The sequence below is a fragment of the Passer domesticus genome, chromosome 10 (genome assembly GCF_036417665.1).
Source record: "Passer domesticus isolate bPasDom1 chromosome 10, bPasDom1.hap1, whole genome shotgun sequence".
NCBI classification, from domain to species: domain Eukaryota; kingdom Metazoa; phylum Chordata; class Aves; order Passeriformes; family Passeridae; genus Passer; species Passer domesticus.
The window spans coordinates 37,624,440-37,651,262 of record NC_087483.1 but is presented as its reverse complement, the minus strand read 5'-3'; the positions used below and the strand labels follow the sequence as shown (position 1 = coordinate 37,651,262).

Genomic DNA, 26,823 nt, shown 5'->3' with positions numbered 1-26,823 from the left:
GGAGAAGGTTATACATGCAACTCACCAGCCAGGGAGTAGATGGGAGCTAATTCAGTGACAGCAATGAAAGATGCTGGGTTCACACTTAGCTTTTAATACAAGAGTCTAAAAGTTTTGAAAGTGCTGAAAATAACTGCTTTGTCTGAAGTGCAAGTGGACCTAAAGCAGCCACTTTCTATGCAAAAATTCCAGAAATTCATACATCTTTACACCTGAGAGATCTGGTCTGTAAGCTCACCACCACCCTCCTTTTCCCCTTCTTTAAACTCCTCTATGCAATTTCAGGAGCAGTACTTGCAATTCTAATGTGCAAAGTGTCTGTATTTCTCATATTCTACAGTGAACACCAGAAAATGTCATTAAGAATAAAATATTCATTTTAATGAAAGCAGTAAGTTTACATTCTAAATACACTACATTTTTCTCCTGCTATGCCTGCCATTACAAATACTCCCAATCCTTTAAAAACGTTGCTTAAATATATACAGCATAAATAGAGGGGATAAACTACTTGCTATGATATTTGTCCTTTAGCAGTATTGGCTAAGGGAGAGAGGGGGAGGAAGGAGAAGGAGGGAAAACCTTGACAAGAATATGTATAAGTGCAATCAATAAAAAAATAATCCTTGGAATTCATGAGTCTTGAAAATAAGATGCATTTTCTCACAGTAATCCTAAAAACCTATAAAAGAATATTCAAGCAATAAACCTCCCTTAACTCATATTTAACCTTTCATCATGTAGAACTACATATTAAATAGCAACTGCATGCTGTGTAAGTGCATTCAGAGAAGAGCAGGGATAGAAAAATGTAAATGCTACACCTCTTTTAACATGCACAGCACAGCCAAGAACATCTGCCAGCTGACCCCCTAATCCAATCGGCTGTTCAGAAGCAATCACATCCTCAGATAAGAGTTGCACAGCCCCTACATGCAAAGCCCATTTTCTTTAAGAGATGGAGCAAAATGTAGTTAGCCAGCTCTTCAACCATTTTCAAACAGAGGTAAAAAGCAAAAGTAATTCTGCATATTACATGGAGCTGCATTGAAATACTGTCATCTCTTCCCCCAGATATTGTAATTTATCCTTTAATTTCACAGGGCAGCAACACAGACAGAGTTTAAGGCTAAAGGGACCACATCAAATCAAGTGATTTTATCAGAATACCATGAGCATTCAGCCCATGCAAATGTTTGGCACCTCTATTAGAAAACAGCCTGGAATAAAATCTTGAAGGGCTCAACCTCGTCCATTGCCTACAACGAGAAGAATAAATACAAAAAAGCTGAATTAATTCTCCTGAGTTTACTTCTCACATTTCTTGCAAAAAGAGTGGGCTGCTTGAGAGGCTCTACAGGCAGATGAACACATCCAAAAGAATGGCTTCAAGATACTCCAGAAGAGTCAAACTCTGTGTGGAATAAGGACCACAAACCCCATGGAATATCATGCAGTAACGGGACATGCCATTATTTCTGTATAAAATCAAGGATAGAATATTTTAGGAGAAATTTAATACACAAGCAAGCTGCACTACAGTGACTGGACGAATTCTTGGGGGACAGCCTTTTACAACACAGTTTATGTGACTCAAATAACTCTTATCTTCGTAACAAATTTTTTTCATCATGCAAATTGTCCCTCTGTCCAAAGCAGTAGCTTTACTAAATATCTGTATTGGCAGAGCTCCAGACATGGTGGGAAACGGTAAGAGAGAATTGCTAAAATAGTGTTTCAAGTAACACTATAGTTAGATTTATGTCAAATATCCGAAAAGCACTAGAGAAAAGGATATACATGGGTCTGCCAAAAAGCCTAGACAGCACCCTGCCCAAAAAGAGGGTAAAATTATTATCTGCCTTAAGAAAAAGACACAAACTGACTGAGGGATTTAATTATAAGACAGTGGAAAAGTGGAGAGTTCTCCAAAGTAATTGATTAAGCAATAGCAAGACCCAACTTCAGAAGCAATAATCAAAACCAAAATAATTAAAGATACTCTAGAAAATAAAACTAAAATCATAAGTGAAATCTGCTAGCACCTGGAGGATTTCATTATTTGTTCTAAGTTATCTAAAATCTTATCAAATGCATAAAACACAACACAATGCATAAAACACAGTAGCCACTGGAAAGTAAAACTCAGCACAATGGTGCCATACTGCTTTACTGCTATATAGTTTTCTCCTATCTGATACCAAAAAAAAAACCAGCATTTACTGCAGGTATTTAATCCAGATTATGCAAAATAATTAGGATGTCACATTTTTATATATAATGAATCTGTAGAGCTTTGCTCTAGGATTTAAAAGCTGACCAGACCAGAGGGAACAGCAGCAGACAATCTGCCTGACAGTGGATTAATGATATGTGTCCAGTTTAGCTCAGCAGCAGTGCCATCAGCTCATTTACTTCACCATCTGGGTAGGCAACTTGTGCATCCTGCAATGTGCCCAGGGACCTCAGTGTGTTAAATCTGGGCTGGAAGTCCAAGCCCAGTGGATGCAGAGCAAAACTCCTTCTGAAGCTCACAAAGTATTGAGAAGCATTCAGGAAGGCAAAGAACAAACTCACAGGCAAAACATGTGCACTTGTGTGGATGTCTGAGTGTACACATATACACTCTTTTCTTGTCAGCACAACAACTTCTTCTCACCCTAAAAGCTCTGAAATATATAGAACTGCACTCAATCCTTTAAATTTGAATTGGAAGAAGATAAACCATTTGTGTGCCAAATCAGTTAGAAATAACTTCTATTTTATCCTAAAAAAAACTCACAAAGGAAGAAAAAAAAGTTCCAAAAAGCAACCAGCCAAAAGAACACCTTGAAAAACAAGAAGCCACAAACCTAAAGAAATAGCCCTGAACACAATTCTACATTATTTCTACTACAGCCTGCAACAGAAAGCCTCTAATGAATTCAGTGGGTTTTAGATCATGACATGTGCTCCTGGTAAAGAGGCAAAAAGCACCAACCACGTTTATATTAATACCAGCCGTGGCACTTTGCAAGCACTGTGCACCAATAAACTGTACAAAGACATAACTTCCAAGTTTGAACAATTTCTTTCCTTTAATATCCTCTGAAAGGCTTTTGAAACTGGCAACTCTAATGTGTGTGGGAATAAGCAACACATGATGGCAATAAGTTTGCTATTAATGGAAGGAGTCTGCTGTGTCTGTGGGTAACAAACCCCAGTATCTTTTCATTACAAAGGAGCTTATTGTTACCTTATCACTTACTGTGGGATTTCACTTTGCCTCTCTGGTGATCTGTCTGATCTATTAAGGAAAGCACTGAGCTATGGACAACATACACTTTATAGCAGTTTTATATTTCTGTAGTCCCTGCTGCTTCTGTTAGCCTACTTCCGATGAATTTCAAATAGAAATAAAGAAAAATAAGAAGAGAAAAAAATCCAAGGAGTATTTACCAAATTTCTCACAGGAAAATAAAATTAACTGTGAGGAAAATGAGGCAAGTTCATACTCAGGAGCTGGAAGTGGTGCTGCATTCCAGGACATGACTGCTGCAACAATAGTTGTGCAGAAAAACAACTGAATCCACCAGCTGTAGCACCTCCTAAATAAATCTTTATATGATACCACTGAAATACTTCTACAGGTCACATATTTTATACATATACATATTCAAATTCTTCATAACATATATATGAAGTTCCTTCAGCATGACTGTTTCTGTCCTATTAATTCATTTTCATGGCTGAATCTGAAATATAGGGCAGACAAAACTAAACAGTACTTCATCAGTGTTAATTAGTGCTAGAGAATTAATCAGCAAACGTAGGAAATCACTATGCACTTTGCAGAAATGCATACAGCATTAAGTAGCATTTAAATAGATGCTGATCTTTCTTTAAGAGTAGTAATTTAAAGATTATTTTCCTGTGATGGGATACTTCAATATTGAATATACAGAGATTAATGTTCAAGGGAACCTGTGCCGTGTTGAAGGGAAATGCTGCTAAAAATAGCAATTTTTATTTAACAAATGTTTCTACAGCAACCAGAGTCTCAGAAAGAATTAAAAAGTTTTTAAAATATCCATGACATCTGAGTTCTCTGATGTCTACACACTGTCCAGGTGGGATTATTGCTCCAGGGCTTCCTGTGCTCTGGGAGATAACAATTTCTTCTTATAAGAAATATGGTGTTTCAGGTCAAATTCTGCTGATACGTGAGCATTTCTCCCTCAGTCCTCAAGAAGGTCAAGGATTGCCTACAAAACGTGACCCAAGGTGTGGTGCCAGAGATAACTCCTGTCTTTACCTTCTTCACCAGCACAGGAACTTTGGATCCCGACTCGGAACACGGCACAGAGATTTCTGTTGGCTATCGGAACGTGGCTCACCTGATTCTTGAGGTCCAGCTTGGGGCAGGGACGACCTCCATTGTAGGGCTTCTCCTTGAGCCACTTGGATCGGACTCTCACCCCCGGTCCACAGGAGGAGCTGCAAGGAGACCAACTGGACCAATCGCTTAATTTGCAATCAAACGGGCACGGGACCGTGCAAGGCTCTTCAATGTAACCTAAACCAAAGATGTAAGACAGGTTTTAATCACCGCAACCCCGACCAACTCCCATCCTCTGATGTGACCTGTGCAACCAACACAAAACAAGAACTTCTTAAGCAGAAGGCATTTGGCAGACTGACACCACCATCCAACGTGAGGTTATGGCATCATTTGTGAAGAACAGCAGTGACTAAAATTAATTTCCACTTGGTTTAGTCCAAAGAAGGCAGTGATAAAAAGGAATGATGTAAAGGACACATGCTGGCAAAAATACCTGTTGTGAAGCTGGTGCTCAACAATACACAGTAATTACCTTCCTTATTAGACTGTGGCCATGACAAATTCTGGAGAATTAAGTGTACAGCCCAGTTGTGTATTCCTTCTGTATTACACTGGCCATCTCCAGAGCTGGCACAGGCAGGAGACAGACACAGGCTCTCTCCCCAGCAGAAAGAACCACAGGATGGGGGAGGCAAGAGAGTTCTTCTCTTGGCAGCTCCCATGTGAGGGACCTGCCTGCCAGCTGGAGCAGTGTGGGATTTGTTCTTGGGAGAAGCAGATGAAACCTGCTTCCCACACCTCACAAGTTCTCTTTGTACCTCTTTCCAAATGCTTCGCTTTTTCTGGGTTTCAAAAATGGCATTTTAAAGCTTTGCTTTCACCTTAAGCTGGTTTGACATGAAAGCCCTCACAAGATCATCTTCTCTTAAAATCACACTACCAGACATCTGCAGGACCAGCACCTCATGAATTAAAACCCAACAGGTTTCTCCAAAAAAGCACAACCCCACAGCTGTTTTAGGAGCTGGCATATGGACAGAGAGACTTTGTAGAGCCCAGCAGTGGCTGTGGAGCTCTTCGTGCACAGAACAGCAGTAGAGGGTGGCCAAACCCTGGGGGTTTCCATGGAATTAGTGGCACCAGTCCTGGGTTGGCAGTGTAGAATAATTCCTGCACCTTCCTACTTACCATGCTGCATTCATTCTCCCCTGGCTCCTATTATCTGCTTGTCATGTCTGTATGTATTATTTTAATTTAAACAAAAAAGAGATTTCATGTTAGATCATGAAAGCAGTGGCTGCTCAGATCAGCCTTTATTAGAGGCAGCTTCATCCCTCTGACAGCTCTGGCAGTGATGGTTATAGAAATAACTGAACTTCACCCCTACCACTGTTCTGATGTTTCTCATTTTTATGCCCTTTATTTCTGTTTGGTTTTCATCATGCGAACACTCCCTCTTGATTCCTCACCTACAGAATACCAAATTTACTCATTTCGTGACTCTTTTAGGAAGGGCTTCCCCCATCTACCCAGGTGACAGTAACTGCAGCACAGAGGGGGAAAACACCCAAACAACAAAACTCAACCCAGAAGCAGCTGCTGTCCGAAACCCCCAGACAACAGCCCCAGACAACCACGAAACACCAAGGCTAAGGCACAGAGATTAGTCTGGTTCAGAGCTGGATTTACTGGCTGAACCATGCCCAAGCCTGCTGCTCACTCTGAACCAGAACTGTGTTACAGCCTGGGCATCAACCCACAGCAGCAATTCACTGCCTCCCTCCTGCTCTTCACACTGAAGTCAGTATCAAGAAAGGTTTCAGGCTTATTTAGGCATCCATCCGCTGGAAAATATCTTCCTTCTAGAGGTACAAGAAATACTGATGTTGCTTTTGTAAACAGTGCCTTAAAAAACAGCAGCAGCAACAGCTCCTTCAGCTCAGTGCTGCTCTATTTCTCCTCTCCTGATTCCCTGTGATGGTGCTGCTCCTGTTTCTTTACGGCGGCCACCCCGCAGCCTGACAGCTGCAATCATTTCCCCACCTCACTCACGCTGTAACTCTTCCCCAGCACTGCAGACCTGGGCCCATACAGTGTGCTCTGGCTGTCTTTGCAGCCTCTGATCTCCCTCTGTTGTGGTACCTCTTCATTTGCAGCTCCAAAGCCAATGGAATTGGCTATCTTAATTATTTCTGACTGAATCCATTCCAGTGATATTGGAATGCTTAGAGATATTTCAACTTTGTATGCTCACCTCAGTGAGATGACATCCATGCACACACATATACAAATATTTCTAAAACAGACTCACTTTTTTCCCACAAATAAAACTCTCAAATATCCCACTGATATTCTGTTCCATCTGCTTAGGTTGCCACTCAAAGCAATTCATAATACATTATGATAAGTAAAAGAAATTTTCTCATGATAGATTTATGAGAAGCATTTCTTAGGCAGTTCTCTAAAGAGTTCTGTTCCACCACCATATGAAATATCTTTCCTTGGGCTGTGTGACAGCCTGGGTAATTAACTCTCAACAGAAACAAAGAAAGTGCCTTGTTTCAAAGTAGGATTAGTCAGAGGGGTTATCAACTTATCAGAGAAGGCAAAATGGGCTAAGTCTTTAGGCAGCTCAAGATCTACATCTATTATAAAATAAATATAAGGCAAAAAAAAATAGACTACCAAAAAAAGGCAGATGAAGTTGTAATAAACATCTTTCTTATATACAAGAAAGAAAATTTTACAATGAACATGGCAGAATACTGGCACAGGTTGCCTAGAGAACCCGTGGATGCTCCATCTCTGCAACTGTTCAAGGCCAGGTTGGATGGGGCTTGCAGCAATCTGGTCGAGCTCACTGGGTTCACATGATGACCTTTAAAAGGTCCCTTCCAACACAGACTATGCTGTGAGGACTGAAGAACCTGTTGTACTCCATGCCCAGGAAGTGCTGTGAGTTATCCCTCAGTAAACCACAGAATTTCCAAAGCCATCCCATTGCTAAGAGGCTGCTCATTCCTTTTGGAGTTTCCTCACCTGTATTTCTTAATTCCATCAAATATAATCAAATACTGGCCAGATAGAGACCACTACACTTCCATATTACAGAGGAAGCTGATTCTCCATACTGATCAATGCTACAAAATCAAGATGGGAACCTAATTTTGCTTCAAGCTCTCCTCACAGACTGCCATTACTCTTCAATCAACCACTTAGGGTTAATTCTACACTAAGGTATTTATTCATAGAGCAAAGATTTCATCCAACCAAAATTTTCCTCAAAAAATGTTCCTGTGATGTGCCCTCTCTGCTCAGAGAGCGAATGCCTTTATGGCTATCTTTTTATGGTGAGTAGTAAATAACATTGTACTCAGCTCATCCATTGCCTGTGAGACCAGGATATTTTTTTTTCTGTAGGAGCCAAGCAATAACTTGCTGTTGTCAGGGGACTAAAAAGACCCACAATAATCCTAGTTTTGGCATGCCTAGAAAACTTGTAGCTTTGGCATGATTCACAATACTAAACAAACAAAAACCCCAAGGCCAATGTGCTATTAAAATCCATTAATAAAGAACTCTACATTCAAGCCTATCCAGAGAAATATCCTTACCATAACAAAATATGAATAAAGTAAATAACATTTCTGAGCTACTGTTCCTCAGCTTGGGAGACCAACTCAAGGCTGAGTTTACACAGCTGGTTTTGTCAGTGTCATCCTTAAATTTCCCACTCATCCATCACATCCCTCATTTTTCTCCCCTCTGTAAAACCTGGTACCAAACAATTGTTATATTTCCAAAAGCTTCCACAGAAAAAGATGTTCTCTACTTTTCAGCCATGTTCAGCCTGCTATCCATATACTCTAAGATTATTTCTTGAACCTTCCTTTAATCTCCTTTCTAAAATTATTATTACTATTACTATTCCTCAAAAATCTCAAACACTGTTAAAATAAAGCTTGTTTGATTCAGACAGAGCAGATGAGAGCCTCTATCCTACCTGGGCCAACAGCAGGCTACTGACCACCACAGAGCTGGAGCTGCACACACAGATGTCACAGGAGGTAATGACAAGAACACCAGGTTATGTAAGTGGGCACTTTGAAACATGTTACTGGGAATCGGCAGGAAAAATTGATCTGGATGACCAAATAAGCCTTTTCTACATTAAGTGCTATTTTTTTTTCTACTGAGACACCATCAATGTACTGGGACGAACAAATGCATTTACCTAGGCTGCACAGCTCATTTTACTATGATTTATTCATTAACAACAGTGTGCTTGTTGCTCAACAAGCCACAAATGGAGTCTCTAAAGTGTCTGTAACAAACAAAGCACCCACAGATCACACAGGATGTCCTGGGAAGGCTCAGACCCACAACGCAGCAGCCCTGACTCACCTCAATTCTCCTGTGCAGCCCAGAGACAAAGCAACAGCAGGTGGATAAAGGGAGGACTATGCTCTAGGGGCTGTCATGGAATCACAGAAGGTTTGGGTTGGAAGAGACCTCAAAGCTCTTGTTCCACCCCCCTGCCATGGGCAGGAACATCTACTACCCCAGGTTGCTCCAAAGTCTGTCCAACCTGGCCTTGGACACTTCCAGGGATGGGGCAGCCACAGCTTCTCTGGGCACCCTCTGCCAGTGTCAGAAAGGCACAAATACACAGTGCAAAAACCCCTACTGTCCCATTTTTATTGTGCTACCCAGCAGAGCCAAGGCCTCTTGGAGGCAGCTGGGTGATGGGCTGGGGGATGTCAGTGATGTCACATGGGGCTGTGCTGGGAGAAGAAGGACATCAGTGGATTTACAAGCCAACATCAGGGACCCTTCCACCTGACTGCTGCACTTCCAAAAGATAAATTTGCTGTGGGTGCAAGGTCTGCACACAGCGTTAAACAACAGTGCCAGCAGCACTCCAAGAGGCTGGCTTAAAAGTGATGAGAAAATAAACATTTCTCCAGCAGCTTTGGAAACAGATGCACCTCTAATTGAATTGGCTTTAAACTCATTTGTATCCTCTCTAACATATTTCATGGTTTCAATTAACAAACTTCTAGCAGTTCTACCCTTGTTAGTAAACCTTGAGGTGCTTCATAAAACTCAAGGTCATTACTGTGAGAGGGACAATTCTGTGCATCACCACAGCTGCCACTGGTAATAACACTGCTAATTTCCCTTGGAGTCTGTGGGACAGGAGAGATCACCCTTTAACAAACTAGGGAGCAGCAGAGTGGACAGTGACACGGGAGAAATGTTTCTAATTACAACAGACCAAACGTAGAGGGGGGGAAAAATTGATTCATTTTGCAATTAATATTCACATTCACTTGATTACTGACTGTGAAATATCACAAAATAACACCAGTAAATCCAAGCAGTGCTAAAAATCTCATAGCTAAAGACTTTATAAAGGAGACCTGGTGGACCACAGCATTTGGTGGGCCAAATTCTGCTCAGCTGAAGCTCTGGGATCTCCTGCAAGGCAAACCTCTTGCTTTACCTCAGGTTAGAACTCAGCACGGAGTACAGACTGCAGCTCAGAGACTGAACTCCACCAGCTGATCACAGTTCTATGGCTGAGGCTTTCCCAGTGTGCCAAGAATAAGGCAGCCACTGGCCATGGGCCACGTGGCACAAACAAAAGCTCCAGAAGCTTGTGAGCTGCAAGAGGAGAACCTCGTCCCAAATAATCCCCGCTCAAAATCTAAATCCTGCTTCAAGGGAGAAAATTATTAACTGAAGGGAACTAAGCACAGTGAGTCTGTGCTTAAGTTGCTAAAAACTTGAGTTGCAGCTGAAAAGGATTTAATCTTGCCACAGAACAAATGTTTAATCTTCTTTTTTTACAGTACACAAGGATTTGAGAGATTTTACACATTATTAGTTTGCTGAGAAATTTAGGAGATAATCTAATTTACATTCAGTAAATGCACAGCCAAAAAACCCAGCAAAAATAACTTCCACATCAAATATTTTGCAAGACTCAAATAATGGACCCTTAGCTAATTTATTCCCACTTGCTCAACAAAAGATGCACACGCTCACGTTATCTCATAGCAGACTGATTAGAGATTCTAAATAGACCAGAGAGGACTTGTAAAGAAGGCTGGTAAGTTTAACTCAACATTATTGTTATTGAAATTCATCCAAAGGTTGGTTTTATTGCTCAATTTCACAGACTCTATAAATCCCGAGGAGGCAGTTGGGTTGATGCTGACTTTGCATTATGATTCCTAATTTCTTTTGATTCTGCATTACAGTTTTCTTCCTTAAAGAACTTCCAAGCATACACTTGGCATTAGATACAAGCCCTGGTAGCTGATATATTTAATCTTTTAACTCGATAAGGAAATCTTCATTAATTAGCACTTTCCTCGTAACAGATTGCAGAACAAGCTGAGAACTCTTCCGGAGAAGGAGTCTCGTCTGCTGCCTTCTGAGTGCAAATAAATAGAGCAAATAAACAGGACTTCACAGTGTACATTCATCTCACAGGGAACATGTGATGCAGGAGGGCAAAAATCCACTGCACAAGTCTGTCCAGGCTCCAAAACCAACTGTGGGAATGATGCTCTCTTTTCCCAGGGCTGCTGTCCCATGGTGAAGGGCTGGCATGGCTGCTTGGGAGCCCTGACATCTTAACAAAGTCCTTACTCAAATAAAAAGCCATCCACTGGGATCAATAGCAGTTAGGGGAGTAGCTCAGCTGTGTTTTTCTGTATACTTTGCTCATCGCTCTGCCACTGGGAAAATCATCTGTTTTCTTCAAATAAAACAGAGTTGCCTTTTTTTATTTTTCTTAGCAGCGTTGGAATCCTCTATGTATCAGGAAAAAGACTCAACCCACTATATTTTGTTATGGATTGTTTACCATATTTTTTTCCAGGCCACTCAATTAATAGTACAAGCATGTTTTTAAAACAAACCCAAAACTGTGTTTATTTATTATTATGATATTTATACAAGAAAACAAGACTTTTTTTAAAGCCTAAACACAATTAAACTGTCCACAGACCATCAAATTCCCTTTTCTCCTACACCTGACTTCTCTCAGAGGCCTGATGGCACAGCAGCTCTGAAAATAGATGTGCACTGCAGAGTGCTCTGAAGATCGATGCAGACTTGGGCAATTTGGACCAGGCAGGAAGAATCTCCCAGAGCCAAGGGTCCATCACTGGGATAAAGCTGCCACCAAATGTCACTGCAAGTATCTACCCCCCTCAGTAAATCATATATGTCCTGAAGGTCAATGGTTTCAGGCTCTGCTGGAGCACACTAAGAAACTCAATTTCAGACTTTGGGGCCCTCTGTGGAAAGCATCTTTCTGCCAGTTTCTGAAGCCGTGACATTGGGCACTGTCAACACAATATGCCACCTCATTTCTGCTGCCAAGCTGTGACCCCAAGACACAGACAAGCCTCACTTAGACAACTTGCCTTGGACAACAGCATTATGGCTTTCATTTGACAGAATGGGATATGGTGATGTATCTCCCTGCATCCTGATAATTAGCATGTATTCTGCATTACAATACTGCTTTTATTTCAGACAAAATAAACCAGCAGATGACTCTGCAGAAGACAGGAACACTAATTAGATCAGTGTGCAATTAATATTATCAAGAGGGCTCATAGCAGCATGAAAAACACTTTTTTCTTTAAATGTATATTCCTAGTTCTTTAATTTACAAACTCAAGGGCCTCTGCTCAGGAGTAGGTCATACAGACACCTGCAGGGGCAGGGGAAGGTTGTGAGCCAGCTGTGACCCCCACAGCCCCCTCCCCAGTGCCACGGGAGGTGAATGACACAGTGACCCCTCCCTGCCACAGGAGGCGAGTGACACAGCAACCCCCAAATCAATACATTAAAATCAATACTCTGCCTCAATTCCTTCTCCCATCAACACTAAATGAGAAGCCCAACTGCACACTTTAATTATACAGGTGCTGTTTTAGGGATGCCACTAACCATTACCAGCACCAGGAAGATCCATGAGTGCTTTCCCAAAATCCAGGCAGCTGCTGCCAGGTCCCATCTGCTTGCATAAGGAGTTTCACTCCACCTATTAGAGGTCACCTTGCTGCAGAAGCATCTGACCTCCTTGAATAAAGCTGTACTATAAAAAACATCTGACAAAACCACGATTTTGCAGAAGGGAACAGTCCTGGTTCTCCACAGCTCAGGCACGGGGAGAGCAGTGACTCATTTATATGATGGAAAACCTTGAGAGGGAAACAGGACGTTTTTGTGACACTAGCAGGCCCCAGCACAGAGTATTGATGTACTGAATTTCTGATAGACTTTTGTTTCAATTGTGCAGTGTGACTTTGAGCTCTCTGGTTGTGCAGTTCAATCTCCTGTGCTGGAGGACTTCAGTGAATTCAGAAGCAGAAGGCAATGCAATACTGCTAAATAACACTATTGCTAGTGGTCACTCCCCCATGTTAACCAAATACAAATGATAGCAAAGATCTCACAGTGGGAATATTTGTCTGCACTGAGGGATATGTGAAGATTTGCAAACCAGCCTCTCAGTAACTTAATTTACACCATCCTCATTTGCAAACCTTGGAGGACAGAGAGCTATTAAAGTGTATTTCAGGCCCAGGAAAAGACTAAGGTAGGATAAATTCTCTACTACTCATCAGTATCACAGGGATAATCCTTAGAACAGACTGAGCTGAAGTTTAATTTTAATTAAGTTGCTTCTGAAAATCTTCAGAATGCATCAGACATCAAACCTTTTAATGCCCACTGAACTCCACCACAGCACCTACCATGTCCAGCTGCCACGGGCTCCCCAGCAGTGGTAAAGATATGGAATTGTCATTTTCCACTCAAAAAGAATTTGTCATCCATTTATTTGCCTGAAAATCCTGCTCATAAGAGTTGTATGAAAGGCAAAAAGGTTAAAAAATGCTGCAAAAACCCCATGTAAGACATAAGAGGAATCCTATGAATTACCACATCACTTCCCAGTGCAGCCACACATCTCAGAGGGATCATGAAGCTCTCCATGAGCAGTGGAAGTACAGAGGTCTTAAGACTAGAATATGTAATTCATGAGCAGGATTAGGCTAAATATTTCTTCATACTTCCAATACAGCATATTAAATGGAATGACATGTAGGGAGAGAAAAATGTTAATTCTAAGTCTATCTTTGTATGGTAACATTTTATTAGAGCCTTGCCTCATAACAGGCTGTATTTGTGACAAATGTGTTATTAAGGCCAAAGAGACGGGCCACATTTCAAGGAAATTCTCTTTCCCCAGCCTGCTGCAGAAATCAGGGCAGGAGATCACCCAGTGCATTAACCTGCTATCACAGCTCTAAAGCTCCCATGGACTATTTCTACACTGAGTTACAACTTCTACACTAAAAACATTCCCAAGTCCCATGGAAGAGCTTTAATCAATTTGAAAAATACAAAATACAAAAAAAACCAAAACCCTAACTGAGACTAGTAATACAAACAAAATGGATGGACATGAGCAAGGGTGGGCAGAGGTGGTCCAGCAAGAGGCAGCTGATGGTGAAAGTCAAACATGAGAAAGTCTGTTTGAGGTCAGTAAAAAGCCATTCCTTCATAAAGTCTGGCACTGCCACCTCTTCAAAGGGATCATTTTATGGAATGCAGCAAAATGCATAAAAGAAATTTGGGCAAGAAGATAAGCATAAAAGACGTGTATTTAGAGCCAAGGAGTAACAAGAGACATCACTCTGACTAAATGCAGCACTTACAGAGGATGCTGCTCCAAAAGCCAAGTCTGTAAATATTTTTTCTTAAGATGCATGCTTCCTTTCTCTAAGAAGATAAAGACCTAGAAGAATGTGCATTTCTGTGTACTAACGCCTCAGGGGAAGTCTTACCTTGCCTTAAATAAGCTTCTTTGATAGCCAGTTTGACCCATTCAGAAATAACTTTTTTGATGGCTGTTTATCTTTGATTCTGTTGCCAGGAAAACACAGAGAACTCAATGTCTGAACATTTGTCCTGTGATCCAATTTCATTTGATAAGTCTTTTAACATCCATAAAGGAAGAACCGTGGCCAAATTTTCTTATGGTGAACAGATTTCGAAAAAGAAAAAAAAACCAAACAAAGGAAAAGATAAGGAATAAATCATCATTCTTTGAGCACTGTTTTGGGAGCAATATGTAAAAATCCTCTAGTCAAACAAGAAATGGAGGCCAGGTCCTTCCCAGGCTCTGTGTCTGTGTTACAGCTCCCCTGGCAGCCACAGCTGTAATTAAAAATGTCACCACACACCCAAGGAGACATGTAGGAATGTCAGAGAGAGTCCAGAGCAGAACCCAGCCAGGATTTCAGAGCTAAATTTAGAAGCTATTTACCTGTGAGACAGCAGAAAACAGTCAAAGGTGGCAGTGGCTTCAAAGAGTCCTGAAGTGAGGACTTGAGGGCAGGACAGTCCTGTGATCCAAATTTAAGTCCCATGTCAGGGGATGGGACAGACAGAAATTAAGGTGAATTTTTAGCCAAAATTTCTTCCTTGAGCAGTCTTTGAAAAGCTTTCCAGTAGCAATACAGCCATTCATAAAATCCAGTCATGTAATAAAAAGGTCACAGAGAGAGACTGTGCTGGTTTTGGCTGGGGTAGAGTTAATTTTCTTCGCAGTTTCTGGTATGGGGGGGCTGTGTTTTGGATTTGTGCTTCAGTGTTGATAAAACAGGATTTTGTCTCTGTTATCTCTGGGAAGTGATTACAGAGTGCCTAGCTGGGTTCTGAAACCAACAGGTTGTACCAAAAACTGAAATTTCAATATAAAATGTCACTCAGACTAAGAATGAAATTAAACTTTGGAATATTTTCAAAAACACATGGAAACGTCTGTTCAGAAAAGTTCGTATTTCTGAAGGTTTTCAAAATCAGGGATTTCTACAATTTCACTCTTCAAAATAAAATTTACTAGATGTGCAAAAATGTATACCACAATAATTACTGAAATTAACACATTTCCAAAAATACAAAAGCATCTATTTAATGTTGCATTTTCAACCTTTTTTTATTTTTTCCCCCAAAACCTTGTAGGAGCAACAATTTTACTTTCAGATCATGACAGACTTGACTCATACTCCTTTAATCCATTAGGTTCTGCCCATGGCTTTTTGAGCTATACAAATTTGGAGAATGCTTATTAAAATCTAGGGGTTAAAAACTACCTGAAAACAGCTAATTTTCTACTAAAATGGGGGGAGTCAATCCCAGCCTTTTAATTTTAGGATGGGTTTGTCCACCAGCATCTGCAGCTCATAGAAGGAGACACTGCTGTTGAGAGTAAGAAGGTGTTTGAGCATCCCTGCTGTGCCCTTCATAAATTCAGAGATAATTAAAGCTTTTTAAGGTGAGCGCAGGTCACAGCTAAGCACTCTGTGATTTAAAACCAGGATCTTTTTGTCTGTGGTGTCTTTTTCTTCCAGATTCCTGTTGTTGTGAGCACAGCAGAATTTGAATAGGATAAGCACTCTTCATAAACTCCTGCTTTCCATAAATTGCCCGTCGGATCAAAAGCAGAACCTCCATGCAAGTGCACAGAAATCTCCAGCTTTGATTTGGAACAGATGAGGCACCCTGTGTTCCTCTAAGATTAAAAAAACCCTGTTGGCATCGCACACAAGAAAGAGAAGCAAAGGGACGACGGGAAATCGTTCAAAACAAAGGAGATGGAAATTCAAAAATAGTATGAGCAGCTCAGATGACAGATTGAGAAGCGGATGAACTGCAATTAAAAGGACAATTTCATGGCCAAAGACAATGCTCCAGACACAGTTAGAAAATGAAGACACTCTGGCCTAGCAGCAAGCTCAACTCAATATAAGAAATCTTCTGATGGGAAGGAAAATTGAGGCAAACTACCAATTATAATTTTGTAATGTATTTATAGGTAGTTACCTTTATCCATGATTTCATAGGTGCATTCCCAAATTAAAGGAAGAAAAACAAGGGTGAACCAAAACTGGGACAAATCACTAGCTCAACTGCAAAGTGCAGATCACTCATTTCTCAAGCTTATTGAATGGGTGATCAAGGAAAAAGGTGACACCACCAAAATAAAGCAGTTTATCACAAAAGCCAGCCATGACAAAAAAAAAAAAAGGTGCACTTTTTTCCTGCAGAAAATATTTGGTATAGAAAGGAATAAAATTCAGAAAAGCCTGTGATTTGTATTTTTAAGCTTGTCATTTATAATAACCACTAGCTAACACACAATTAAATAGCAGTAAGGATGGGTAAATCAGCCACTGGTGATCAGCGTGCCCACTACAGCTGACCCAAAGTGCTGACACCAGGCTTGCTCAGCTCAGGTGGGTCAGGGCAGAGGTCTCTCCCTCCAGCCCAGGCTTCAGGTCCTGGTACAGAACAAACTGTAGGCCCCAAGCAGGTAGAAAGAGCATTCCCCATAAAGGAACAACTGGAATGCTTTTGTCTTGACTCCTTCTGGACCCTGGGATACTCTGCTTGCACTAACTACACCAATGAGGAGAAAATGTCTATTTCCAGTTGGGAAGGTATGCTTAAAGGGTTAATATTTTTGCAGATAATAGGCTTAGGACAGTTAAAGTCTAAACTTGTAGGAAACACAGATGAACAAACTGAATTGGGTTTTTGTTTAGGTTTCCCCCTCGCCCTCCAAGCTGCAAATGCAGAATCACTCTGAAAAGTCAGCATCAGAGCAGGGCCTCAGAACCAGAACCCTTCTGAGCAGTTTATTTCTACACCAGGCTCAAGTGAACTGTACATTCACTTGACAACTTTGATACTCTCACATAATAGGTCACATTGGCCAAGTGAAATAAACCTTACTCAAGTCTAAGTTCACAAGGTTTCAGTCAAGGAAAATGAAAATCACTGCAGCAAGAAGGTACAAGCCTAGAGTTTGCTCTCCAAAAAGGTACAAACTGAGCTATTCTCTTCTATACCATTTTTATTGTCCTACACCATGCACTCAGGACATTATCAAACCTGGGACAAATTTGCTCCTACTCTTGAGGCACAATTTACATCCCTTCATCTCTCTTTCAACATTTTGCAGTTCTTCAAAAGGACCCATCAAAGATCTGAGGTCCAAGTCTTACAATTTCTCACTTCTGTCCTGGTTCAAGGGAAAGAAAGGAAAAGCACTGTCCTGCAGAAGGAAAAGAGCAGGAAACAAAGAGAAGTCAGAAGACCTGAAAGGAGGAAAAGAGGAACCTGCTTATCCCCACCTCATGAATCAAGAACAGTGCCCAGATACCACAGTGATTGGCATTCAATATATAAGACAATGGATTAATTAGCCATAATCATGGCCAGCCAGCAAATGTTAAAAGGTCACCTGATACTAATGGTGAGCAAGACAAACTGAGCTGCTTAAAAAAAACCACTATAATGAGTAATTTCTCAGGGCGTAGCAATTCTTCATGCTTCTGTAAATTGCTCTTCTCCATTATGGTTGAAAAGCATTCTGCTAATTATTAATTGGATAATGATTTGTTTCTATCACTAATTCAATAAGGTGTTCAGAAGTGCATTTTGAAAGTTCCCAGCTCTAAAGACCATAAATATCAGACTTGTCTTTGTGTAACCTTGGAAGGCAGGTCCCAGGTGATGGAAGTGGAGCCTGTGGAGCTTCTGCCCATTTTTAGTCAGTCTATATCCAAAGTCACTGACCACCTCTCTGCCTCTGACGTGGGCTCTGTGCCAGGGCAGTGCCACAATCATTTTTGCTCACATAAAAACGTGAAGACAAGAAAGTGAACAATATTCCCCTGGAGCTACCACTCCCTACTACCTCCCTAAGAGAAGCTAGACCATTAAAAATGCCACATAAATATCACTGACAGAAAACAGGCTTCAAGGTTATTTAGAAAAGCCCCACGCATAGACAACCTCCCCTTTTTAACAGTGATAAAAAACCCTGAGTTTCTCAAAAGAGCAAGTCATGCCACAGGCAAACCCACCTTCCAAAACCCAGCAGTTCTCTTTTTGCAGAAGAAAAGGTAATGTGGGGGAAAGGTATACTACTCCTCCTTCATGGGCCACAGAGGCATAATCAATTGGTACAAAAGCACATTGTTGAAACACAAACCATGGAAAGCTGCTTTATGAACCTGTGCAGCCAGCTGGAACAGCCATCAACAGCTGCAAGAGGAATTCACTCCAGGACTGAATCACTTCATTAAGGTGGAGGTTTTTTTTTTCCTTTTATTACACACAGCTCAGACTGCTGATCCCCATCATGAAGACCCTCCAGAGAGCTGATTTCTCTGCTCCCTTATACCCTCAGGAGCACTCGTGGTGCCACTCTATAACTTAATCTCCTCCTGAGACATCATTGCTCCCCCTCCCATCATACTCATCAGCAGTCTTCCAAACTGCTGCATCCTGCTCCGTGCTGACCCAAGACTTTTGGCTGTAAGTCAGAGAGGAGCAGCGGCTTGGGGGCAGCCCAGCTTGAGAGTTTGCTCCTAAAATAAAGACTTATTTCTGTGATAGGACAAGGGAAAATGGCTTCAAATGGATATCAGATATCAGGGTTAGATTTGGTACCAGGAAGAACTTCTTAACTGTGGTGAAACTCTTAGCACAGGTTGCTCAGAGATGGTTGCCCCATCCCTGGAAGTGTTCAAGGCAGGTTGGACAGGGCTTGGAGCAACCTGCGATAGTGCAAGGGAGCTGAAAAGAGATGATATCTAAGGTCACTTCCAACTTAAACCATTCAATGAACTGCGTATCATAGAAATTGGGAAAAAACACCCAAATGGAATGACACATCCTGCTCTCCCTGATTTTAATTCTGCCCTCTTTCTGATACAGGCTACTTGATTGTACAAGAAATGTGTCACAGGAAGCAGGGACATGAAAATATACTCTATGAATTTTTGAAAATACGCTCTGTGAATTTGAGCCTAACACAGGCACATAATTGTGGCAGAAGACCACTGGGTGCTGAAGCCAAGTGTGCCTGGCATGAGAGACAGCAGGTGACATCACAGGCATTTTGTAATTAAATACAATTATCTCTAGAAAACTGCAAATTCCTTCATTGAAAACAACCATGCAAACCTCCAAACTTAGTGAAAGGGAATAAAAATTTCTAAACAAGTAAAAGCAGAAGTAGGAGGTATCTTCACACAAAATGCTGATTGAAATAAATACACCCCCACTGAAGCTTATACCTTTATGGAATTTTCATGGAAATAATAGAAATATCTCTGGTATTCTGGCACTGTAGCCAACTTTAGCCTTCTTGTGCTTCATTTCCATAGCAGAAATGCCAGCAGACCCTTGCACTGAGGAAAACCTCAGTATTAAAGAGCAATAAGAAGATATTCGGAAAACTGTGTTCAACACCCAGTGCAAACTTGTGAGAGCTATTCCAGCACGCACACACCTCGGGTAAGCTCCACAGTGAGCCACGGAGTGCTATGCACACGTGTTGGGGCTGTCCTACATCTCCTTACCCGAGCTGCTGCAGCGAGATGGCTCCACCAGTCTGCCGCTCCGGTCGTAGCAGGCGATGGCTCGCAGCCGCACGCCCTGGCCACACTCCTTGGCCACTCCCTGGCCTGGCATTCCCAGCTGAAACTCGGGTGGACCCCCTCTGATAATGCAGTCAGACCAATTTCCATGGGGCTGGGAGGTGAACTCCTCGCAGGGGCACGGCTCCGTCTCAACTTGAGGATAAACTTCCGTGTTCTGGCATTTGTCTCGCTTTCTGCTTCGCCCTGCTCCAACCACAGAAATCGGCGCATTAGCTCAGCATCTGCTGCTCTTGATAACAACACGTCATATTATTTATACTTGCATGAATTCAACACATTAGAACCAAGACAATCTGAATGTTAATATTCAGGGATGTTTCTGAAGCATCTATTAGCTGCTGCCAGTGCTTTGGCATGCAAGGACAACGTACTTATCTCCAGGGGCAACCAGAGAACTTGGAAATACTGTTCTGATGGGTAGATCAAGGAGTAAAATACAAAGTCTTACTCTAGAAATGGTCTGCCCAGAAACTGCTTTGTAATTTCATATAATATCATTTTTCCCTAATTATCTGATGGAAATAAATTGATTGTTTTGTCTTTATTTGTTCACAATCAATGGTTGCCAGGACGACTTCCGGAAGACCCTAAATTAGCTACAACTTCTTTGAGATTTCTTTACAAATTAGTTAAAGATGAGCTGTGCACACAAACCATGCTTTGAAGAAAACAGAAAAAGATAATCCTCAGTAAATTATTAGTGCTGGAAAGCATTTCAATGGTTGTGTTTGCTTTTATGTTTTCCTTTGCTCTGTTCCTTCAACAGGTTTTAAAAGAAAGCTCTTTCAATAGTTTTAGGAAGCAGCAGCAGCATCCAAATAAACCCATAGTGCAGCTCTCTGCAATTGCACTCTCTGTGCCCTCCTCCTGCAGGACTTCAAGGCATGAGAAGGGGTCCCCAGTACAAGAAGAAATAATGCAAAAAAGAGAGTTCAAGCTCTCTGCATCCCTACAACTGCTCAAGGGAACAAATATCTGTACACAGCCTCTAAAGATAAAAATCAATGCTTTTCTTGGCACAGGTCAGCCAGCGTGCCGTGGAACAATCTTGATGCTGGCTGAGCTCAGGAATGTCTTTGCATTTGGCATCTGCACAGAAGGGAGAATTCATCTTCAGCAACAAACTGTATCTATATGCCATCTACAAAATATTCCTTGAGAATCTTGGATGCACTAAAAACACTTTTGCAGAAGGTTTTTAAAGCTTTGATCCCAGAAGAAATATTCTGTCTTCATTGCACACAAATAAGATACAAAAACCAAAAGATAAGTTATATAACTCAACAACCCCCATTCCAGCCTGGAGCCAAGAGCCATTTCACCACAGACAAGCTGGGTCTCATCAATGCCTGCTTCCACAAAAATATGTACCTGCCAAGGAAAGGGCCCTGACTCTAGACCCTTAATATCATCATCCTGCAAGCCCCAGCTCTTTCAAAATGGTATTGTCAGAGTTCTGGGGAATGCAGAATTTGCCAGCACAAGGGGATGCAAAAAAAAAAAAAAAAATCAATCAGCATGTTTATAGTTTGGTAGATAAATCTATGTTTCCATTTTAATGTATATATTTATGAGGAAATGCAGGTACAATCCCCATACTTCAAAGGAAGTCTTGAACTAGGATGGGGAGCTCTCTAATGGCATTTCCAGCCTTTTCTGCTTGAGAAGCCCTGAGGAGCCACAAACTCTGTATGTTCAGTTGTGTGCTCTGCATTGTGTTAGTAAACATGGGAATTTGGGATTTGCCCATGTTTTGCCATCATGACACAAAGCACAACACACTGAGGTAAGGATGTTAATAATCTCATACTTATGTGACTGGGTTTTTTTCCAACTTGCCCTGCCATCTGTTTTGTTGGAATCTTCCCCTAAATGAAACTGCTAGGAAAGCCCTATTTTAAGGGGAAAAGTGACATTGATCCCATACTTTTCACACAGAAATATTTTTAGAATTAGTGGTAGTGATATTTTTATCATCTTTACAGACTCTTTTAAAGATTGCTGCTAAAAATACCATCTTCACAATTTTCTGAGGACATAAACCCATCAATTAAATAGAATCTTCTTTTTTAATTACATTTCTGAATACTAAAAAACATTATATATATTAAATATCATCAGGTAGTACATACTGTACATAAAAATTATAGGAAACATTAAAAATACAGAAAGTGCTTTGTATCCATAATGCAAAGAATTAACTGACTGTATTAATTAACTGAAGACTCACCTAAAAACTGTGTTTTCATTATAATGACTTTGAATTTTGATGTGTTCTGTAATAAGCCTTTCACTTAAGTAATGAAAAATTTTGTATGTAGAGTCAATGATGAATTACAAAGTAAAATGAATTATACTATTAAAAATTGAGTGGAGGGCAAGCAAATACTTAGCAAACAATTAGAAGATTTCCACTAAATGACAATATCAACGAACTCTTATAATGAAGCCAAAGCATTCACTTGAGCACAGACACACGCAGTTGATGAACAAGAGGTACAATTCAGGCACACTTACAGAAAGGTGAAATGAAAACGGATAAAGGTCTCTTAACATCACGAAATACTTTTGAAAATAGCATTTTTCTTAAACTTTGGACTGAGTTCCTGCAGACAAGATTGTTTTCAAGACTTTTGTCTACCTCTATTTTCAAGAAGTATTTATGCAAATACAAGCTGGAGCCTGTCTCACTGAGCTCCCCTTTTGGGAGGGGGCCAAACCAAAGCCAGTGTCTGATTCGGGTGTCCCTTGCTGCTCTCTGGGGCATTGCCATGTCCCCACCTGGGACACTCACTGCATGTTCACCACTTTCTTTTCAGGAGACCTTCACTGGCCACGGGCTGAGACCACGAGCTCCATCCTGGCAGGAAAAACAGAACCCAGCAAGGTTGGATGGGGAGAGACTGGTGGTGGTTGGTCACAAATTCAGGGCAGGTAAGGAGACAAACCAACAGAACCCGGGCATTACAAATTATTTTGGGTCCACTTACTTGAACAGATCTCCATCTGATGTAGAACAGAGTAAGAAAGAGGATAGGCAGGGCTGTACTCTTTTGTAACTTGCACAATGCTCATAAAGAAAAATCAGATTTAGAACTACCTGTAAGTAATTATTCACTATGTTTTACATATTTTTTGTAAGATCAGGCACCTATTATTTTGCTGGGGATCAAGCATTTCTCCTACTATAAACATACAGGCACTGGTATAGAGAACACTTTAGAATATGCTCTTTGCCAGAAACTACAGGGCATTGTATAATACTGGGGTTTTATGTGAAAAAGAAATCTTTGTCTTTTAATGAGCCACACTGATGAATGGCAGCTTGAAACCAGTATAAATGCATGCTGTAATTGTTAGTTAGTAAAACACACAGAACATTCCAGCAGTAACAAATGGAGTAAGACAGCCTTGCAGCCAAGGACAAGTGAGTCTAGGAGCAAGGAGCAGTGGTGGCCACCACATTTTGCTGCCCTTCAGGTCCCAGCTTTTATCTCAGCAGATATTCTTACAGCAATTTTAGCACTCTACTCCACAGTCAAAGTCTTTGAAGTTTCACCCCTATTAAAGGAGCAAACTCAAGCCAGGTATATATTAGCTCTCAAACACAACACAGAAACATGAAAAGATCTGACTGTTGAGAAGAATAATAACAACAGATTTCTTGTAAACCGTGTAAGCACAGTACAATTCTTTTTTACTTAACTATGCACGTGGGGGAAGACTCCCAGCAAAACATGCAGTTCCAAACTATTCATGTTAAGGAGTTTTAAAGCTTTTCAGTTTGGTCAGCATTCAAATAACATAATAACAAACCTCGACAGCAAGAATGGAAGACTGATCCATCAAATGGTTTGAACTGGTGAGTTTAATGAACACATGTAAAAGATCAAACAAAGCTGCTCTAATGGTACTGGGTTTTCTTTATTCACGGTGTTGATTTGCCCTGTTGAACTGGAGCGTACTGCTGAGCACAAAACTCCCTGTTTTAAACTTCCTCCAGAAAATCACACTGATTTGTACTCCTCTATATGTATTTTCTGCAGCTTCCCAGATCAATAGGTCAGATAAAGATGCACAAAGCCTGGTCACTGTTTCATTTGGTTTACATCTAAAACCTTTCCACCAGAAAGTTTTTCTGCACTGCTCTTGTACTGGAATGTGTATAAGGCTGGCAGTGCCAGATGAAAAACTAATTTAGGACATTCTGTCTGGATCTTCCCACCCCTCCAACGCTCCAGAGGCATTATTCCCAATCAGACAAATATTGTAAAAGATTATACCTGTGAGCGACCTCCTCCTGCTCCTGGCTGTGTCACAGTCAGAGGAGCAGGCTGTGAATTTAGACCAGGGGGTGAAAGTGCAGTCATCCTTGCAGGGAATGAAGCACTCCTGGACGAGGGCTGGCATCGCTCCTGCCCACCGCACGCAGTCCCCGACGGCGGCAGAGCCCCCCTGCTCCGACAGGCACGTCACAGCTGCAAGCAAGGGCACAGACATCCTTATGTTCTCATATATACAGATATTGTATTACACTCTGGGCAGTCAGTCCTGGTGCTCTGTGTGAGATTCTCTCTCCTGGATTAACAGGATAAAGCTGATTTGGTTTCAGGGCATTGTTCATGTGTTACTCAGTGAAGCTTTACAAAACCATAAAGACATGTTCTTATTTGACCAGTGTGTTATCTAAATGATGATATAAACCCAATATTCTCAAGGAGGCAGTCATTTCAAAGGTTGTGGGGACACTTTAACCAATGATACATTGTACAACCAAGCAAGAAAACAGGTAACACCGTGGCCATGTGCCAGAAAACATATTTGGTCCAGGCCAGGATTCATAAGCTGTGATGCGCTTGCTACTCATGGAATTGAAACTGCTTTAAAGTGGTATAAAATCTATTAAAGAAAGCTTCTTTTTCCAAAACCATAATTTTTTCCATATTTCAGATGAAGGGAATGACTGAGCAGATGCTACAGCTAAATGCTTCTTTCAGCAAGGTGTAAGTACCAGGTCTGGCCCCTCCACATTGAGCTCCCTAAATATTGTGATAACTCTTATGCTCTCCCACTTCGTCTGTTGTCCTTTTTCAGAACTAATAATTAATTTTTCAAGGTGGATATTGGTACTGTATAGCCATGACAGAGAATAAAAGTATTTAATGTATTAACTGAGTCACAGAAAGCCTAGGATAAAACGTGCTCAATTCAGTGAATTAATAGTAATTATAATAAATAAAAATAACCTGCACATCACTGAGTCTTTCATTTCATTAATAATAATTAATTCTCATAAAACCTCCAAGATTATAGGCTATTCATATCATCCAGTGTAGGTTAAACAAAGCAAAGGCAGGTCATGACTTGATTAAGGTAATAAAGTCAGGGACAGAGTAATGAACGGAATTTGGCCATGAGATTTTAGTCATGTTGGGCTCTCTGATTCTAGGCAAGTCCGCACATTGTATCATAAACCTACTAAGGATGAAGTTATTTAATACAGATTTTATTATTTAACCTTAACAACCTGTGATATTATTTTATGACAATTGCTAAATAATTCAGGTTTCTGAAGCTGCATATATTTTCCTTGTTGCCAGCATTTAATGTGAGTAAGAGTGCATGAAAAGAAAGGTAAAAAGAACTCTGTTTTCTTACAGTTAAAGGATTTACTGGGGTGTAACTCTGCAATGAATACACACGATTTTTTGGGTTTTAACTACAGCACTGTATGGGAGAAAGGAATGGGTTGGCAATCACCTGGAAATAAAAAAGCATCTTATTAAAATGTAATTAGAATGTATGAAAAAATTCAGCATTTTGAAGAGCATGCAAAAGGCAAGCAATTGTTAAACGTCTCTTTAGACTCAAGTGACAGCAAATCAGCATATTAATAACCACCTCTAAATTGCTGATCTTTGCCTTTCACTTCGAATCCTGTGACCCTTCCTGGCTCCCAACTCCAGCCGTGAGCCTGGGAGCCCTCCCCTCCTCATTACGGGACAGAGGTCACCGCTCTGCGGGGACACAGAGTAATTGGCCTCTTCAGGGAGGTTAAACAAGTCAGAGACTCTGGTGCCCAAGGTCTGTGTAGCCTCATTACCTTCACCAAGGACACCCCGGGTGTGGCCACACAGCTGTGACCACATCACGTGTGGCCAAGGGGATGCAGAGCATCTCCTCAGCATCACAACAGCGGCAGGCAGGGACGGGAACATTGTCCTCCACTGCCAGCAGGAATTGTGGCTCCAGAGCAAACCACCCCACTGCAATGCTCCCTGGGAGCTGGCAGAACAGCACAGCTCATTCCTGACACTATTAATGATGTCAGGACAAGTGATGGAAGTTCTAGGTATCGATGTCAAACCAGACACCCCACTGCTGTGATCAGTTATTGTCTAACTACCCCATCTTCTGCACAAATGGCCACAATCTGAAGCATTCAAATAATTCACCAAATTCACTGAGCCTATTTGGGTGCTAAAATAGATGGATATATGAAGAACATATGAAATCAGGGCAAATATTTGACAGAGATTATGGAGCTTAAAGAAATTATTGACAACAGAAACATGAGAGAGGAAAGTTAAAGTAACAAATAATATAGTGGATTAGATATGTATAAGCATGGAGACAAGAAGGGGCTAAAAACAATATTTAATATGTACTCTGATAAGAAACATAACACCTAAGGGAGGGGAGGAGGAGGATCTCCTGTGACTCTTGCTACATGCTTAAAACCTGGCTTGAGGTGAGCTGCATGAATTGCTAAAACAAAATGATCAAGCACAAGCCCATTAGGGCATTTTAACAGACTGGGAAGGGGCAGGCAGAAAGCAGCAGAGGTGATGGACCCAACTCCAGTGGTTCCATCAGGAACCAATCCCCTCATTTCTGCTTCCTGCAAACTTCCTAGTTTACTTAGCTTTAACTTCTAGAAGAAAAATATTT

General features: G+C 41.1%; 1 protein-coding gene across 5 annotated transcripts in view; it reads right to left on the bottom strand.

Annotated features, from left to right (window-relative positions):
* Positions 1 to 26,823, bottom strand: part of THSD7B (thrombospondin type 1 domain containing 7B) — a 490,174-nt gene that overhangs the window by 71,123 nt on the left and 392,228 nt on the right. For all 5 annotated transcript variants that reach the window (XR_010369499.1, XR_010369500.1, XM_064435254.1 and 2 more), the window contains 3 exons: positions 24,156 to 24,350; positions 19,792 to 20,055; positions 4,377 to 4,555 (listed from right to left, as the gene is read on the bottom strand). Coding sequence is in view for 3 of the 5 variants with exons in the window: in XM_064435254.1 (XP_064291324.1) it covers positions 4,377 to 4,555; positions 19,792 to 20,055; positions 24,156 to 24,350 (638 nt within the window). In the remaining 2 variants the exon portion in view is untranslated. The remainder of the gene's footprint in view (positions 1 to 4,376; positions 4,556 to 19,791; positions 20,056 to 24,155; positions 24,351 to 26,823) is intronic.